This window comes from Rhinopithecus bieti, unplaced genomic scaffold, assembly GCF_001698545.2.
Source record: "Rhinopithecus bieti isolate Rb0 unplaced genomic scaffold, ASM169854v2 scaffold_13900, whole genome shotgun sequence".
In the NCBI taxonomy this organism is placed as follows: Eukaryota; Metazoa; Chordata; class Mammalia; order Primates; family Cercopithecidae; genus Rhinopithecus; species Rhinopithecus bieti.
Window position 1 is genome coordinate 4,382,956 of NW_016808376.1, and position 20,247 is coordinate 4,403,202.

Genomic DNA, 20,247 nt, shown 5'->3' on the forward strand with positions numbered 1-20,247 from the left:
TTTTCTCTGACAGTCTCCCTTTTCTTTAGAAACAAAAAAAAAATGTTGGTGAAAAGAGTAATGAAGTTGACATTTTGCAGGATGCATTTTGCCATCATTACCTCTGAAGAGCTCCTAACTGCAACTCTTTCTCCAAGGAAATCTTGGCATTTACACTCTGGTCAAATAGACTTTCTCCACTTGTTCATGATGAAAGAGAAAAGTGTATGTAAACTTGTCACTTGGGAAATTAAAAGTGGAGTAAAGTGAAGTTCCAAGTCTCAAGTGACCCCATGAGTGGGAGCAAGAGGGTCAGGGCTCCAAGCAGAGTTTCCCAGGAACAATTTCATAGTGTTCAACTTCAGCATCCCTGCAAGACAAAATACCACCTTTAGTTTTTCTGTAGCTGAAGTTTTACACTTGGCATATTACTTTTTAGTTCCTTTAGCATAAAACCCGCACAGGTGGCCTTGGTGACGAAGCCCCTCACAGTACTCCCTCCCCTCCTCTACCCTTGGAGGGCTGCCGTCCACCTGAGTGTTCCGTTTGGCTGCAGCACTCTCATGCTTCTCTGCCCTAGCTGATGCGGTTCCCTCTCTCTGATGCGCTCTGTTCGTTTGCCTTCCTGTGCAGGGCTCACCGGCCCAGACCAGAGTGTAGACTGATCCTGGGGTACAGCTCCACCAGCGCACCCAGGGCAGGGCCAGATGCCAGGACAGAGCTGTGCCCGCATAGCCCTGTGTCTGGCTCTCTGGCAGGACATTGGTCGTGCCGTGTCATGATGTTTACGTACACCTCTGTCTTCTCACACTGGCCTGGGAGCCACCTGGTTTCAGGGACTGTGTTTTATCTATCTTCAGGGCCCTGCTGCCTAGCCTCATGCCTGGCACTCCTGGGTCCCCTCTCTGTTTTATGAAGCCTAGTTTTGTGGGTTTTCTGTGAGCTGTCTGCACACAACGTGCCGCGATGCCACTCAAGGGGCTCTCACGTGCAGTGGACATGGCGAAAGGGCAGCAGGGATCATAACAGACTGTGCCCTCCCTGCCCCTCCCCTGCCCACTCCACTCGCCCCAATCTGCAGTGCAGCTGGAGCCTCCTTGTGCCGTGTTCTCTTGTGATGTCCGAGCGGCTGTTGTATTAAGCAGAGCTTCGATGTGTTTATTTGTTATCAAAAACATTAGCTCTGCAGACACTTAGTTCACCAGCAGCATCATCCCTCACCCGATAAGGATTAAAAGAGAGGGAAAAGGATGCATGGGAGAAAAAAACCCATCAGGGGTTCATCTCGCCCCACACCCTTACTGTAGGGTTCTACACCTGCCAGTCTTCCTTCCCCAGATTCGAGTTTGCTTCCCCTAAGGCTCCCTGGATTAACCATCACACATCCCCACGGGGCTTCATGAGACTGGGAATGAATCTGGACACAGGCTTTCACTGGCTTTTTAGGAGGCACCACAGTTTGCTCCCACCTCCACCTTCCTCCCACTATTTCTTTACCCCTCCACTGTTCTCAGCATCCTCCCCCTGAGATAAATCATCCTGCCAGGTTCTCTGCCTGCCTAGTAAGTTAAACAGTGCTGGCTGTGCCCCCCGAGCCCCACCTGTGATGAAATAGCAACTTGAACGCTGTGGGTCCAGCAACTGTGGGACTTTAAACTGGGCTTAAGGAGGGCGGCCAGACATTGATGCCTACGTACAGACAGATTTGTGTATGCACACATCTCCACCATTGGCACACTGTTGGCTTCTTCCTGATTTTAACACAGCTTTTATTTTATTTATGTTTTTGAAATGGGGTCTCGCTCTGTCACCCAGGCTGGAGTGCAGTGGTGCAGTCATGGTTCATTGCAGCCTCAACTTCCCAGTCTCAGGCGATCCTCCCACTTTAGCCTCCTGGGTAGCTGGGACCACAGGCATGTGCCACCACGCCCAGCTGATTTTTGTATTTATTTATTTATTTTTTTTTTTGGAGAGAGAGGATTTCACCATGTTGTCCAGGCTGGTCTGAAACTCCTGGGTTCAAGTGATCCTCCCGCCTTGGCCTTGCAAAGTGCTGGGATTACAGGTGTGAGCCATACTGCCTAGACAACTTCGTTTCTGTTTTTAAAGAAACTGTAAAGAGGCCAAAGATTTAGGACAAAGGAGCTCATTACCATTTTGGAAATCAGTTTTGAGGGAAGATCTTCCCTTTGTATTTGAAAATCTGTCAGTAATAATCTTCACTAGTTGGAGTGGGGAAGAAAGCTTTTAATTTCACTTTTGAATTGTTGATTACACTGGTTCCCTCCACTCTCTTGCCCCCGCCTTTATTCTATTTTTTTTTGTTTGTTTGTTTACTTTTCTTCACTTTTAGTGGTAGAGTCTTCTTTAAAAATAAATTCTTAGGTAGAACCCAGTACATACACGGTAAGAATTCTAGCATGAATTTATAATTTTAATTTTATAACATTTATTCTAAATTGTGTCAGTGAGAACACACGTTAACATGTTGCTGTTCGTGTTGGGTATTGATCGCAGTGGGGCCTGGGCAGGTTGTATTTCATTACATTTTCCGAGTAGTGGTTGAGAATCTGGAGGAGTTGGGGTGAACCAGACTGAAAAAGCACTGGTCAGAAGTGACCTTAATGGAATCCAGCCACGGGACTAATATGATCTGATGCTTGGAGGAAAATATCTTTATGCCTGGCACTGCCTACAAGATACCCAGTGGCCCCAGTGTGATCTCAGCCTGGCCCAGCCCTCCCTGCTCTTTGGCTTACAGACTGCGGCCACCACCTGGGCACATTGGCTGTGCTGCTGAACGCAGGAGAGCAGCAATGGCCACACTCTGTCTCCCCGGCTATCCTTGGGTCATGGTCAGGGACATTCCATGTGGCTGGATTTCTTCTGGCCCCTCATCCTTCTTGACACAATTGCTTTCGTAAATTCCCTTTAAACTCTGGGATAGAAAACTTTATTAGCCACAACCTATTTGTAATGTCATTCCTGGGAATTTGCAAATAGCCCTGGAGGTCACACTGGGAAGTTTCTTGAGTTGACATCCTTGATCATAATCTTTTATTAGCAGGATATAATAAAAGTTTAAGCTCAGACCACCTCGGCATTTAACACTGATCTATCATAAAACTGCAATTTGGAGAGGTGGATATGTATTACATACCCCTCGTTTAAAAAAAAATCAACAAAGCAAAACATGCTGCTCTTTCTAACTGCGACTCTAATCTCAGTTATGAAGAAATTCATTCTTTCTTAAGAAAGAATACAGTGTCTTAATTCGTTTTCCATAACTTGTAACAAAATAGCTGAAACTGGGTAATTTATAAAGAACCTTTTCTTTATTTCTTACAGCTATGGAGGCTGGGAAGTCCAAGGTGGAGGGGCTGCATCTAGTGAGAACCTTCTTGCTGTGGGGGACTCTTTCTGCAGAGTCCTGAGGCATTGTGGGTCATCACATGGCTGGGGAGCTGAGTGTGCTCATATGCTAGCTTAGGTCTCCCTTCCTCTTAAAAAACCACCAGCCCACTCCTGTGATGACCCATTAATCCACAAATGGGTTAATCTATTCATAAGGGCAGAACCCTCACGATTCAGTTACCTCTAAAAGGCCCCACCTCCCGATACTGCCACATTAGGGATTGCATTTCAATGTGAGTGTTGGCAGAAACAAATACTCAAACCAAAGCACAGAGTTGTCCTTACTATGCACACTGATAGAGATGATCAGAAGATAAGATACTATATTTAAAAGCATGCATACAATGAACCACAAACACCCTTATTCATTCTCAACATATGAGTGCTTGAAAGATGTTTTCTTCCATTGGAATGTGCCTGGTTATCTGAAGTCTGAGTGTGATCTGAGCCAACCGTGTGACAGTGTTAATTACTGATGTGCAAACATTAAAGAACACTCAATTCTGCACCATCATCTCTGAATGTGGGCACTTTCCTAGAATGATGAGGAACATTTTACAGTGTAAGTTCAATCCCCCTAAGTCTGACAGTGAACTGATATTAGATGGTTATTCAAAACAGACTTCCCTCTCTCTTTTTCATCTTACTATTTTCATTTCATCTTTTTCTTTTACAATTGGCTTCCCACTTTCTAAGTAAGTGTTGCCATACCCCAGTAGCTTTAGTGCGATGCCCAGAACCATTTTGGCCTGTGTTCCTGATGCTTCATTATCTAGTTTGAATAAAAGAGCAGCCCTGGGTCCTCCAATTTCAGTAGGTGCTATTCAGGGCACCTGTTGGCTTGGCATAGTCATGGGTTTGAGTTGTGAAATATGGACCCTTCCATGTGGGTATCAGCACAGAGAAAAAGCACAGGACATTAGTGGTAGGAAAGAAAAAAGAAACGATACTTTTCCCCTAGATTCCAGTGCATTATTTTGGTTCCCTTCCACTGACTTATCCTCATATCAATGCAAGTGTTCACAGCTAGAAGCCTCGAAGATGCTTCCTGAATTCAAGCCCAGCATCTTCAGTCTGGGGTACAGAGTATGTGAGGAAGCTGCAGGATACACCCCAGCAGTTCTGTGTCATTAACAGTATTTCATACAGGAATAGCTTCTGAATTCACATTGTAAGCATCCACAGTGAATCTGAAACAAGCTTTCTGAGATTTCCCTTTCTAAGGTGATTTTGGGTGTGTGTGTTCTCACATCAGCGAAGCTAGGAAATCCAAGCTACGAGAGTTAATCTCTGTTCCAAGGCGGGTAAGCACCTTAATGTGTTCCAAGACTCTTGGTGCTTATTCTCATGTTTAAAATGTCCACAGAAATATATATTACCCTTCGACAAAAAGTTACCAAAAGGTTAAAAGAAGGAAATGACAATATTCCTTTAAATGTGTTAGTGTTTCAAAGCCTTACTAAGAAATAGTGGAAGAAATACTACTAATACTGCTTGCTAAGAAATATTAGTTGCTAATACTATGATACTTGCTAAGAAATGTTATTTTTTCATAGTCTTATCCTGAGAGGAGTAATGGGTTGACCATGTAGCCTTAAATCTTTATCCTTAGGACACCCTGGATTGTACCTTTAAAAATCAGACTTATTATCAAATAAATGTATTCAATCTAGATAAATTTAAAATGGGCATGGAAGCCATGAAATTACCAACTCTGAAGTATCTAAAGTTGAATCCTTTCCCATGACCTAAGATTCTCCGTCATTTAGTAATAAATGATTTACCAGTGGTTCTCAAACTTGGCTGCACATTTGAATCACTGTAGATACTATTGTTATGCTTAGGCCACACCGCAGGCCAGTTAAATCATAATCTCCAGAAGTGGTCCAGTTATTAGTATATTTGGAACTCCTCAAACAATTCTAGCATGTATCCGAGCCTGAGACCCACTGAATCAGGCTATTCTTGCATTTTTATAAAGAAATACCTGGCTGGGTGTGGTGGCTCACACCTTTAATCCCAGCACTTTGGGAGGCCGAGGTGGGCGGATCATGAGGTCAGGAGATCGAGACCATCCTGGCTAACGCGGTGAAACCACGTCTCTACCAAAAATACAAAAAATTAGCCGGGTGTGGTGGTGGGCGCCTATAGTCCCAGCTACTTGGGAGGCTGAGGCAGGAGAATGGCGGGAACCCAGGAGGCGGAGATTGCAGTAAGCCGAGATCGCACCACTGTACTCCAGCCTGCGCTACAGAGCAAGACTCTGTCTCAAAAAAAAAGAAAAAAGAAAAAAGAAATAACTGAGACTGGGTAATTTGTAAGAAAAGAGGTTTAATTGGCTCATGGTTCTGCAGTCTGTACAGGAAGCACCATGTTTCCTATACGTACAGACTGCAGAACCTGCATCTGCTCGGCTTTTAGGGAGACCTCAGGAAACTTACACTCATGGTGGAAGGCAAAGGGGGAGCAGGCATGTCACACGGCGAAAGCAGGAACGTGAGAGAGTGGGAGGGGGAGGTGCCACACAAGAAGCCACTGTCTCAAAGAGCACCAAGTCATGAAGGATCCACCCCCATGACTTGAACACTGCCCTCCAGACCCCACCTTCAAGTATTGTGGATTAAAATTTAAGATGAGATCTGGGCAAGAACAAATATTCAAACTGTATCACCCATTCACTGGTAACTTTTCATGGATGGTAACAGAAATAGGAAAGAAATATACAGTCGAATCTTAGAACCTTTTTCCCTTCTAGTATGTAGCTTTGGAATGTCTGTAGTCTGTATGACTTTTGGAAGGCGAGAATTAATTGTTCGTTTGGTCATTCATTCATTCATTCTTTTTTTCTTTCTTTCATGAACATTCCTTGAGTATTGGTAAGTGCCAAGCACTGGATTTTCCACACTGAATTGGACCTAACTTATCTCTCCTTTGGTCTAAAGACCACCAAGCCTCAGCTGGACCTCTAGAACCATTCTAGACAAGAACAAATAAATCACTTGGGCATTTCTGTATTGGTCCAGGCATTGTGGATACTGATGTGGGAAAAGGAAAAGCAGGTCTTTTCTGTGTAAACAACTTCATGTCTCAAGCAATTCTGTTCTGTGTCCAGCTGACAAACTTGTCTGTGCAGATGAAGAACCTATTGACGCACAAGTTGTCACCAGGTTCTGTGTAGCAAGGACTATTCCAGACAACACTGAATATGGGCTTAGAATCAAACTTGATGGTTGTCATATATACCTTAATGCACGTTGCCTCATTATAAGTTTAGATTCATTGATTGTTAGAGTTGGAAAAGACCTTGGAGACTTTCCGGTCTGACTGGTTAATTTCTAGACAAGGAAACTGAGACCCAGGAAGGTGGTGTGGCCAGAACGTGGTCATAGGGTCAGAGACAGAACCAGCTTGTTGATGCCCCTCCTGTGGGACCATTACAAGCTCTAGCTCTGCATCCCTACACATATGAGTGCTGGCTATTCCCCCAGACCGGGTACCTGTATTGTACTAAGGAGGCCTGGGGTGCTCTTAAGAAAATACCTCAGGACCAGCCTGGGTAAGGTGGTGAAGTCCCGTCTCTGCAAAAAGATACTGAAGTTAGCTGGGTGTGGTGGCAAATGCCTGTGGTCCCAGCTACTTGGGAGACTGAGGTGGGAGGATCACTTGAGCCCAGGAGGCCGAGGTTTGCAGTGAACTGAAACCACACCACTGCCCTCCAGCCTGGGTGACAGAGAGACCCTCTCAAAGAGAAAACTGCCATTTGTGCACAAGGGTTTTTATTGTCTTTTGTTTGTTTATAAGGATTCAAGGAAAAATTCACTTCACAGCGAGTATCAACATGTAGTACTTAATCTTTAAAAAATAACAACAAAGCTAGCTTACAGACTTAAGAGCTTAGTTGATTTAGGTATCATAGTCTTGGCTCCTTAGTTGCCCATTGAGTATAGCTCCATCTTCTGGCAGCAAAGAGAGGTGATCTGAAGCTTAGAATTTTGAATTCTGCTCATTTCCTGAAGCGGCCTATCGTCTATAACACAAGATCTCTAACTACTGAGTAATATGTTACATATGTGTGTGTGTATATATAACATATTTTTATATAAACACATGTATATACATATGGATAGAAAAATAACAAGATGACATATTTTGATGTTCATTTAACAAATGAGGAAGTCAAATCAGAAAGTATTTAACGACTTGTTCAAAGTCTTGTAGTTAGATGTATCAGAGCTAAGATGCAAGCTAATCTCTTGATTGCTTGTGCAATTCCACTTATCAGTATGCATTTCTTTCTGTGTGCACCTTTGTGGATATATTTTGGTAAACTTGGTGAACTTTGTTAATGATTTTCATCAAGAACTTTTTAAAAGCACCTTTCTGGCCAGGCACAGTGGCTTATGCCTATAATCCTGGCACTTTGGGAGGCTGAGGCAGGCTGATCACGAGGTCAAGAGATTGAGACCATCCTGGCCAACATGGTGAAACCCCATCTCTACCAAAAATACAAAACCTGGGTGACAGAACGAGACTCTGTCTCAAAAAAAAAAAAACAAAGAACTGGGGTGGCCCAGAGGAAAGGTGATGGGTGCTGCGAGCTGTGAGAAACAGCAAAGGGTTCTCAGTGGAGGTGATAGAGAACTGAGTCTTAAAGGATGAATATTTTCATAAGAAGATGAGAGAGTGATGAGCACACTCAGAAGAAGGTGTGCATAGTTGGGGAGGGCGGGGTGTGCGAGAGCTGCCTAGGTTCAGTAAAATGTTGGTGTGGGGCAGGGGTGGAAGATGATGTGGAATGAGCAAGTAAAGACCAAATGATAGGGGATGGGGAGAGGGAAGTGCTGGGGAGGGAAGGGCATGGTCCGTGCCTACGGCTCCATCCCCAGGTCTGTGTCCATGGAACTAGGTGAGGACAGGTATTTCTGTTTTTGCGCCCAAATGTTGCATTCCCCAAGACTACCCTGGCCCACCATGTCCCCATCCTGTGGCTATAAAAACTCTGAAGACTCTAGTGGGCATGCACACAAGTGGCTGGACATCGAGAGCAATGCACCAGCAGACACACAGGCACCAGAAGATGCCATCAGGCCATCGACCGGCAGAATGATACGGAGTTTGGCTAGGGCAGTCAGAGGAGAGCCCAGCTGCTGGGCAGCATGACTACAGAAGAAAACCACCTTCCCACTCCATCCCCCTTCTGCCCTCCCCATCCACCTCACCGAGAGCTACCACTCCATAAAAAACTTTGCACTCATTCTCCAAGCCTACGTGTGATCTGGTTTTTCCAGTACACCAAGGCAGGAACCCCAGGATACAGAAAGCCCTCTGTCCTTGTGATAAGGCAGAGGGTCTAATAGAGCTGATTAACACAAGCCGCTTACAGATGACAAAACTAAAAGAGCACCCTGTAACACACGCCCATGGGGGCTTGTGGAGCGGTAAGCATTCACCCCTGGATTCTGCTATGGGGTCGGAGACCCACAACCTGCCCATCTGCATGCTCCCCTAGGGGTATCCACAGCTGGCACTGAGGAAGGGAGCCACTCCCCCGTCGCACGCCCTGCGAGTGGGATAGGGGAATTTTTCCCATTTCACAAGTAACAAGTGACTTATAAGCCATGCCGTTGTTCGAATTTTCTCCTGTACTACAGGGAGCAGGTGGATTTCAAGCTAAGAAGTTTTATCAGCTCTATATTTTGGAGAGATCACTCAGGAGACAGCATGGGAAATGGATAGGAAGAGACTGAGACCAGAGGGAGTTGAGGAGAACAATTAAGTGGTTATAAATTGTGAATGATCGTCTGTGAGATAGGAATAATAATGCCTACTTTATAAGGCTGTTGCAGAATGGAATAACACCTGTGAATGTACATGTTTATTAAAATGAAAGGTATTACTTTTAATACCATCTGGCCAACATTTCAGTGCTGTCACTGTTCTTGTGACTGACAATATCCCAGTTTTCTCAGCATTATTTCCCACACTGCTTATAATGTGAGAAAACAAGAATTTGACCCTAGTAAGGAGGAAATGATTTTTTTTCAATTTCAAAAAAACATAAGTGTTTACTTAGACAAACAGGAGTGTTTGCCAAGACCCCACAATATCCTTCAGATACTTTTGAGGCAATTCCATGCCAGGGAACCACAGCCTCTCTTTTTGTGTGAATAAAATTTCAACTTTCTGGGCTGCTTAGAGTGACAGTGGTGGGTGGTGAAAGCGTGGTCCTCTATGGCGTTTGCCTGTGGAGAGAGGTCTTTCACAGACTAGACTGCGAACCCGGAAGTGCCTGAAAAACGGACCGGAAGCTGATTGCGGCACGTTGAGGTAAATTCCTCCTTGCACATTGCAGGGCAATCGATGCCTCGCTATCCCCACCTCATCCTGTCTTATAATCAGTTTCACTCTTGTCTGTCCCTTCCGATTATATTTTCTTCCATCCCTTGTCTTCATCTGGTGTCCATAATGTAGGTGGGTCAATGCCCATTACTAGAGAATAGCAATACCAAGGAAAGGGATTTTGTGATCTTTTCCTTCCTCTGAATACCTCATAATCGCTGCCATGGATGCCCTGGAGCTCAGTAAAATGATGGGATGGAAAAAGTGAGAAATGCTGAACTTTTTTTCTCCTCTCCTCTTTTGTGCTTTTCTTTTTCTTTTTCTTTTTTTTTTAATTTTCCACATTTGCCATGGAGTTAAAATTGTAGATCCTTGAACTGGGGAACATGAGGGTGGAGGGGAAGATGTTACTCTCACTCCACAGAAGCACATGTAGTCAGTAGCAGGCTGACCCTTTGGGTCCTGATGTTCCCTTACAAAGCTTGGGGGCTTTGTAACAGGGTCCTGTACATTTGGTATCATTATTTTTACGCATGAATTAATTTTTTTTTTTTTTTTTTTTTTTTTTTTTTTTTTTTTTTTTTTGAGACAGAGTCTCGCTCCTGTCGGCCTGGGCGGAGTGGCAAGTGGCCCATCTCAGCTCACTGCCAAGCTCTGCCAACCAGGATTATGCCATTCTCCTGCCTCAGCCTCCCGAGTAGTTGGGACTACAGGCGCCCGCCACCTCGCCCGGCTAGTTTTTGTATTTTTTAGTAGAGACGAGGTTTCACGGTGTTAGCCAGGATGGTCTCGATCTCCATGAATTAATTTTAAAATGTTTTCTTGGCTTTTTCTGGAGTTTTCTTGCTTGGCTGTCAGTTACTGTATGGGCAGAAGTCTGCTTCAATGCCCATGTGCTGTTTCCCATTCAACTTGACTCTCTCTGCCTGGACCCACTTCCCTCTATCCATTTCTGTGCATTATTGGAGATTATGGAGGTTTTCATGTAGGTTACCATATAAACCATTTTCTCTCTGTATATCGATGTGTCAGCTCATGCTTACTTTGGGCCTGGTAGATGATAAGTGATGAAAATTAAGTTGAGGTTCTTTTTATCACCTGAAGTTGTTTTCAGTGACATTATGATGGCTTTGAATTATGCACATTTCAGGACATTTTGCTGTTTCAGAGTCAACATCCCTTATGGATGAAGATCCTCTTGGCCATACTTTGGAAAGAGTGTTGACCTCTGGGATTTAACTGTGCAAGTTGACAGAATCTCCATTTGCGATTTGCCTGTAACTGACATCTCTGCCTTTTTTCTCTGTTCACTTGATTCTCTTTTTTGATGACACTAGCAGATACGGGCTAAGGAGAGGCTCTTTCTAATTACTCTGGACTTCTCCCTATTCCTTCTGCTTTTCAACATCTCTTTTTCTGATTCAGTTTGACCTACTAGAATTTCATCTGTTAGGATGTTTACAACCGAGTATCTTGAGCACATCCACTGGATTCAAGATAATTCAGGAAATCTCTGCACCCACAGAAGTGGATATTATATTGTTAATGATGGCATATTAATACTTTGACTTTAGATGTTATAATTTTATAGAAATAACAATATGAGCTCTTGGATATTCTCATAACTTAGTTAAGTTATAGCATAATTGCTTTAACATGGGCTTGGGAGTGAGAATAGACTTAGATTGAATCTCAGCAATGACAATTGTGAGTTCTGTGATCTTGGAATACTTACTTAGCCTCGTGGGATCTTAGTCTCCTTCCTCATTTTCTCCTCTTTTAAAAATTGAGAAAATAATACCTACTTCATAGACTTGTTGTTAATAGTAAATGAAATAATTAAAAATACTTAACACAGTCTTAACACATAGTTAACAATAAATGGTATAATACAACAGCAATGTCAGCCAGGCCTAACAAAAGTTATAAAACTAGCTCATCACTAGGTTTAGATTTGTGACATCCCAGGGGACTGAGGAAGTTGCACTTATCACAGAAAAGTCACAGCTGAAATGTTGAAGAAAACAACGTAAGAGAGGTTGTCAAAATTCCCAAACATACAAAGCGTAGAAGATGAGATCTATAGACTGGAAAGCTTGACTTCAATGCACAGCAAAATTCTGGAACAGAAAATTAAGCAGATGGTTTGTGATCATTTAGTAAAGACTGTAGTGGTTGCTAGGAGCTAACATGGGTTTACTAAGAACAAATCTTCCCAAACATCCCATTTCCCTTTTAAATAGTATTATGTGATGTGTAGAGCTGAGGAATTCTACTTCTGCAAAGCATCTAATTGTCTCCTTACGGATGGGATGGTAAAACACAGGCTAGATGATAGTACTGCTAGGTTTGCAGCTAGACAGCAATCGAAGCCAGCTGATTAATGTCATGGTTGTCTTGATGGGGGTCTCTGGTGGAATACCATGGAGCTCTGACATGTAACCTTCCATTTAAAATTTTAATTAGGAATTTGAATGAAGGCACATGGGATGGATATGTACCAAATACACAGATGGCCCGAAGTTGGGAGGGATAATAAGAGCAATAGATGAGTCAATCAGCATTCAGAACGCTGCTGATCATCTGAAATGCTGCATGGAATCCAGAATGATTGGATTTAATGAAGCTAAAGGTGAAGACATTAAGCTCTCACAATATCAACCCGAGTAGGAAAGGAGATTGTGTTTGCTAGAAGTTCAAATTAAAATGATCTGGTGATTTAATTGGCCCTAAACTGGATGTTCAGTAATTAACTATGTGCCATGCTCTTTGTTTGGCACTGGGGTGACAGTAGTGAAACAGTCAAAAGTCCCTACCTACCTGGAGTTTATATTCTCTGTGTGCCAGTGGTTATGCAGTGGTTCAAAACTACAACAATGAACTTGTTAGGTTTTATTGGTAGAAGTGTAATATCCAGCTCGTGATGGTTACTAGTTCTACTTTCCTTTTTTTTTTTTTTTTGAGACAGTTTTGCTCCCGTTGCCCAGGCTGGAGTGCAATGGCACGATCTCGGCTCACTGCAACCTCCGCCTCCCGGGTTCAAACGATTGTCCTGCCTCAGCCTCAAAGTAGCTGGGATTACAGGCACGTGCTGCCATGCCCAGCTAATTTTTGTATTTTTAGTAGGGATGGGGTTTCACCGTGTTGACCAGGCTGATCTTGGACTCCTGCCATCAAGTGACCTGCCCACCTTGGCCTCCCAGAGTGCTGGGATTACAGGCGTGAGCCACCGTGCCCAACCTCTACTTTACTATTTAATACCAGATTCATGATAGTGTATTTTATCCTGGGATCAGTATTTCCAGATCTGAATGCTAGAGCCTGGACAAATGAGTGACGATAGAGTAATGAGAAGAATATAAACCATATTGTAGGAAGATTGGTCAGCGATGAGAAGACTAAGCAGAGGCATTATGTCCCTCAAATCTGTGCAGGAAGAAGGTGGAAGCTAGTTCTCTGTTGGTCCTAGGAGTCATTACTAATGACCAGGAAGCTGATCTCTGGTAAACGTGAGACAGACTGCCTGAGAAGTGTTCTAGCTCCAGCCTCTGCATGAGGACCAGGAGGACTGAGACTGCCTTTCTTGTGTCTTGCTCTCTACCAAATTCAGAGTACCTAGGACTGTGCCTGGTACATGGCAGGCGCCCAACAGATATTTATTGAATGAATGATGAAAAGAGGGAATTGAGCATGAAGTGCGCCTTTGCATGGAATAGGCCCTCGGTTGGTGCTTGTGCCCTAGTCCTCAATGCATGGATAGTCATATGGCATTTTTTGAAAATAACTCATGCACTGAAATAATGTTAAAACTTTACGTTCAGCTTTGCATATTGTAAGGAATGTGAGGGTGGAATAAAGTACCTGAGAACAGATGTGGGAGGCCAGAATAATTTTTTTTAACCATGTTTGAACAGCTCCAAGTTAATTAAACCACTTTTCTTAAGAGACATTAAGAGGCCATTTTTGGATTTATTTGAAATTTCTCAAGTATGCTTATTCAAACATGACTCATTCCAGCTCAACTCCCATCATCTTCTTGAGGCCTTCTTCATAATTCTGACCCATTCAGGGCTTTGCTTTCTCTGAACTTAAAGGCAATTCTACAGATTTTAGCATTTGATTCTTTTCTAATTTCGTTTCTCTGCCTAGATGATAAGCTTTTTGATAGCAAAACTTTTTTATTTTTCTTTTCTTCCAGACACATAGCAGAAACGTAGCAAATGACAATTGTTTGATTGGATGATGGAGCGATATTAATAAAGTGTCTTTCCAGCCTCTGTGAAACTGCTATTTTGATTGTCCCTGCTGTGTGCAATACTTCTTTGGAACGCTGCAATGAATTAAAAGCAATTTCTAGTCAGCACTCATGTAAGACATAGCAGGTTAAATAGGCTTTAATTCTCTATCCCATATATCAAAGGAGGGGACTGTAGTCCTAATTTATTGGGGTCCGCCACGTTGGCTAGGCAAGTGCTTTGTACAGACTTGATTCTTTGCATTATTGTTGAATCTGAATGAATGACTGAACTCTGGGGCTCAGACAGCCTTCTTGACTCAACCTCCAAGGCAGGCTAGGGCTGCAGGTGCCAATCTCTAAACCCAATTTAGAGATTGAGTGATGTAAGCAGAGTGATTGGATATAGCACGTGACAATGCAGCTTGCCCAGTTACCTCTGAATTTCAGATAAACAACCATGCAGTACTGGGGATGTACTTAAACTGCAAAAGTATTTACCATGTTGCTACAATTCAGATGTAACCGTGTGCCAGGCATTTTCTCTGGCCACTCTTCATATAATCCCATTCCTCCTATTTCTCCAGAAATCTAGGCTCTTCATTAACTCTCAAATGAGCTGGACTAAAAGAAAATGTTTATGACCATGTGATTGATTCCAATGGCAAATTACAACAATTTTTCCAAAAAGGGAAAATCTACATAATGCCTACTTTTTGTGGGCATATTCTTTTAGGTATATCCAATAGTGATAATGCCATGATTTGTAGCATCTTGGTAGTCTCAAGTTAAGCTCTCTTGGTTTCCTTGGTGGCATAGTTTATTTGGCTCATATGCTATATGGCTGATAGTATCTTGCTCAGGCCGTGTAGAAACTATGGCTGACAAATAATTAGACTCTATTCTTTGGAATCAGGTGGAATGTGAATTTAGTATAATCTATTGTTTTAGTTCCTACAAAACAACTGCATTAACTACTATGAGCTATAGAATTCAAAGGAAGGCCTTAGCAGTCTTTGTTAATTATCTTGTTCTCTTTCATCTCAAAAGGAAGATAATATTCTTGTTTGTTTTCCACCTTATAAACTTCTTTTCGCAGGGAAGACATCACACATTTAGGAAAATGGTTTCCCTTTTCCTAACTAAATAAGGTTTCTTGCTGTTTAGTGGCAACAGCCTTTCAATATCATTCATTCATTCAGCAAGCATTTATTAAGCAGATTTGTGCTAGGCACCAGGAGCAACCAAAATGAATAATGTAGTTCTGGCTTTCAAGAGGTTCACAAGAATCTGCATGTTATGTGCTTGTCTTTAAATGGTTCAGCAGTCATTTCAATGAGAGGCTTATGGTAAGAGCTAATTATCTCCTTGAGTAATGACATTTTTTTTTTTTCTGTCCAATGCTTTAAATAATATCAAGCCTTACATTCTGAGCAGAAACTGCTCTTCATGGATAGTGCCAAGGGCTAGAATTTGGCTGTTTCCTTCTGCCCTGGTTCTTTAGTTAGGACTTAGTTGTTCAGAGTGGGGTCTGCAGGTCAGCAGCACCGGTATCTCCTGGGAGCTGGTTAGACATGCAGCCTCCAAGGCCCCAACCAAACCTGCTGACTCAGGGCCTGCAGTGGAGCCAGATCCCCAGGCGATTGATTTGCACGTTGAAGTTTGAGCAGTGCTGGTCTCATACGGTATTTCTCAAGCTGTAGTTTGCACGTGTAGAATATCTTAGCATCTTATTACAATACTGATTTCTGGGCTCTGCCCTCAACTTGTATACTCTGTGCTTGTCGTAGGGCGTAAGAATTTGCATTTCTACTAAGCTCTTTGGAGATACTGGTGCTGCCTGTTTGAGAACCACACTTTGAGTAGCACTGATCTAGTTTGCTTGGGAAGCTGAAGTGACATTTGGTAGTGGGGTGGAGTGGGGGGACATGAACCCCAATGAGGCAGTCAGGTTGGTGTTTTTTCCTTACACTGGACCCATGAACATGCCAGAGAAACTGTTCCCTGGAACATATATATTCTCCAGTGTTTTACCAGGTCTCCCTGCTCCCTGACATATGCCTGTCATGGGGGACAGATTTTCATATAATTAAGTGGTCAGGCAAGTCCGTGATGGCCACTGGGAGACAACACAAGAGGGAACAATTCTGCGCGGCGGGCCAGCCCTCTGAGTTGGGCCCTACAAGATAATAGGATGTGGGCAGGTTTGGCCCATTTCTGGGATTCACGTGAAGCGACAATAGTTAATCCACTCTTGCTAAACTGTAGGCTATTGAGCCTTAGGAACGAAGAGGAGTGGAGATCAGGGAAGGACTGTTAGGAAATGGGTCTGGAAAAAGTTTGGGGACAAGATCCTGAAGTCTGAAATGTTTTTGTTCAGGAGTTTGGATTCTGTTTTGTAACTTTTTGCTACAGTGCTGTCTGTTTTGAAACGTTTTCCTGTCTAACTGTACTTACTATTTTGTGTGTCTATTTTTTTTTCAGGATTAAGCATGAAAATATTGTTGCCCTGGAAGACATTTATGAAAGCCCAAATCACTTGTACTTGGTCATGCAACTGTAAGTACCTTGTTTGACTGATGAGTTTTGAACCAATTTGCAAACTCCAATGTCTAAAGGGATCAGGTGGGAAAAGAAATGACTGAAGTGGGCCAGGTAAGGTAGTAGGGAGCAGGGAGGCCTGTGGGATACTAGAGAGGCCTGTATCCAACTAAAGACGGTGGGCTGCCCACAGGAGTCTACAGGCCTCCCTTGAACCGGCCTGCAGCTGCTGGGCTGGACTAATAACCTAGAGCCTCAGCAGTGAATGTGATGTTCCTGCTGCAGGATGTTTGTATTGCCTTCTAATATGTCAGGGCCAAATGTGGCTGCCTGAAGACGCTTCAGTGGGCCCACTGTAAGGTACACTTTGCTCCTGTCTCTAGGAGAAACTCCCACCCTTGTCATCCTTTCCAGGGATGCCGGGGGAGGGAAGCAGATGGTAACTGTGTATACCCGTTTCTTCCGTTGTACTCTTCCTTTGACAGATAAGAGCACATGTGATTGAAAAGGGAATTTGCGCCAGACGTAAGAGAAGTATAATTGGCGTCAGACCATGACATTATCCCCTTCATTAGGTTATTTTTGCATTCCATTAACACTGGAGATTATTACTAAAAGAGGGAAGAAATCAGAAAGCCAGATACTCGAATAGAGACTTTACTTGAACATGTATTTTTAAAAATTTAAGCTGAAATTAGCCTCCCTGCCTGCATAAGTGCTTTACTCTAAGCAATATGGTTCCTATGAATATCCCAGGGCTGCATTGAGTCGACTTAACTGATAGAAACTGTGTCAGAATATTATGCTTTAACCATTACCTGAATGAATAAATGCTGGAACATCATATGATTAAGTTTACTGACTGAGGAGATTTTTGTTGAAGATTAGAATATAGACTTAATTTCATGATTTATTAATGATTTTCAGACTTGGGATTGTCAAGGGTGTATAGAATTGATGATTAGGCTCACAATTTCTTTTCCATAGATTCTTATTTTCCTTATGAATGTTTAAACAACACATTAACTTGGGATCATGTTAGGATGCAAATAAGTGTTCATCGGTGCATTTAGTTAACCTTTCATGATCTTCAGAATATTTTTGTAGGTTATGATATTTTTGTATAAATATTTTAAAGCTGTCTATGCCAGAAGCATATGTATGATTGCTGTCTGTCAAATGGCAGTTCTAGGTGGTGACTAGCAGTTTTAGAGATTTATACGTTATAGTCAGCCATGATATAAGTCAAAGAAGTTTTTGACTACTGGGTTCCATGTTAACTCGAGTTACCTAAGTGTCATCTTTTCTAGTTCCTTGTTCTTCTCTTTGCGTTATAATTTGCCGTATTTCTGGTTTTTCCTAGAGAGCACTAGTTCTCCCCAAATTTGGGAGCACGCCCTAGAAGTTCTTGTGACTTTGCTTTATGCGAAGTCTGCTCTATAAAGATGCAGGTGCATCACTTTCTCATCAAATATTATTGCGTAATTGGAAGATTATGAGATTTCAGTGGCGACCAAATGCCCCGCAAAATGTTAGCTATGTATTTAAATGTGTGTTTTTTCACTGGTAATGCAAAAACTACTAATACTCAAATCCAAAGCTATATGGATCTACTTGTTTAAGTTTTGTGTTTATGGAACTATAACCAAATATAAGTTAAAGCACCTCAAATGTGTCCACCTTGGCTCTGCCTCTTATTAGCTGGGTGAACTGGGGCAAATAACTGGGCTTCTCTGAGTATCAGTTTCCATAATGGGAAAATGGGGATAATATTTTCGTTAGAGGATTATAGTGAGTAGTGAAGGAGAAAAGTGTAGTAAGTAATCTCACAATAATAGGTCTTCAGTACACGTGGTTTCTCTATGGATATCTATATCATTTCATCACTGTGTCTCTACAGATGGTCTTTAATTTTATGAGGTAACGTTCAAGCTGATTTAGAATTTGCCTTTCTAAGCAACTTGGGGTTGTATACTACCAACAAAAGTTATCGTAAATATGGGTTGACATAAAAACATAAAAATGTCTGGAACAAAACCAACCTTAGAACAAAGCCTGGAAGTCATATGAGGACACCGCTATCCCTGCCCCTCCCTGAGCTTTTCTGTCAAGGAATTCTTCCCTCTTTTGTGTTACAAAACAAAAAAAAACCTCATTGGCCCAGCATGGTGGCTCACACCTGTAATCCCTGCACTTTGGGAGGCAGAGGCAGGCAGATCATTTGAAGTCAGGAGTTCAAGACCAGCTTGGCCAACATGGTGAAACCCAATGTCTACTAAAAATATAAAAATTAGCTGTGCGTGGTGTCAGGCACCTGTAGTCGTAGCTACTCAGGAGACTGAGGCAGGAAAATCGTTTGAGCCCGAAAGGTAGAGGTTGCAATGAGCTGAGGTCGTGCCACTGTACTCCAGCCTGGGTGACAAGGCGCAAGACTCTGTCTCGAAACAAAAAACAAAACACCCCATTTACATGGGCCACACTCATTAAGAATTTTTAATAATTCAGAGAGGAATTAGGGTGGGATTAACTGTTGGGGGACATTGTATGAGATTTGTCAGGCAAATTAATCACAAAATCCAGTTTAGAGGCAATGAATGTTTGAATTACCTAAGTAAAAAAACTATGCACAGTAGTAAACAGTTCAAAAGCTCTGTTTACACAAAAAAATTAGATATGCTAATTTTTTAAATGTTAAATTGTGTTCTTTTTTTCATTGGTTCTCATTACTTTATAAAAATCAACTTTTGGGAGGTATCATTTACGTACAAGTTACTGTATCCATTTAAATGGACAATTCAAATGAACATGACAGAATTATACCCATAAAGCCACCACCACAGTGAAAAGACAGAAAATTTCCATGCCACTCAAGACTCCTAGGGCCCCTTTGAAGTCTTCTCTTCCTCATTCATGACCCTAGTCAACCAGTGACGTACTTTACTTACTAGAAATTATTTTATATTTTATAAAATATCATATAAATTAACTTATATAGTATATACTCTTTTGCGTCTGGCTTCTTTCATTCATCATTATTTTGACATTCATCCATGTAGCATGTCTCAGTGGTTCATCCCTTTTTATTACTGAGTAGTATTCCATTGTTATGAATATTACACGTTTTAAACTTTTGTATTTATCGACACTTGGGTGGTTTCCAGTTTGGGAACTCTAATGAGTGAAGTTGCTGTGGACATTCGTGGACAGGTCTTTAAGTGCGTGAATGTTTGAGTAAAGACCTAGGAGTGGAATGAGTGCGTCATATGGTAGATGTTGTGTTCAACTTTTTAATAAGCTGCCTGACAGTTTTCCAAAGTGGTTGTACTATCTTGCATTCTTTTTTTGGCCAGCAGTATATGTCAGTTCCTGTTGCTCTACATTCTTGCTAGTCCTTGAGATTTTCACTTTTAGCCATTCTAATGGGGTGTAGTGATATCGCAGGGTGGTTTTAGTTTGCATTTCTCGATGATGAATCATGTTGATCATCTTTTTATGCCCTGATTGGCCACTTGTATATCTTCTTTTATAAAGTGTCTGTTCAGATCTTTCGCTCAGTCTTTATTGGATTATCATCACATTATTGGGTTGAAAGTGTTCTTTATGTAGTCCATAGTTTGTCAGATACACGTAATACGAATATTTTCTTCCATTTTGTATCTTGCTTTGCTGTTTTTTTTTTTTTAATGGTGCCTTCTAAAAAAATTCATTGAAGGCCGGGCGCGGTGGCTCAAGCCTGTAAT

General features: G+C 42.2%; 1 protein-coding gene across 4 annotated transcripts in view; it reads left to right on the forward strand.

The window, feature by feature from the left end:
- The window catches only part of CAMK1D (calcium/calmodulin dependent protein kinase ID), a 497,275-nt gene that overhangs the window by 316,043 nt on the left and 160,985 nt on the right, over positions 1-20,247 (forward strand). For all 4 annotated transcript variants that reach the window (XM_017886697.1, XM_017886698.1, XM_017886700.1 and 1 more), the window contains one exon: positions 16,451-16,525. In XM_017886697.1, coding sequence (XP_017742186.1) covers positions 16,451-16,525 — 75 coding nt within the window. The remainder of the gene's footprint in view (positions 1-16,450; positions 16,526-20,247) is intronic.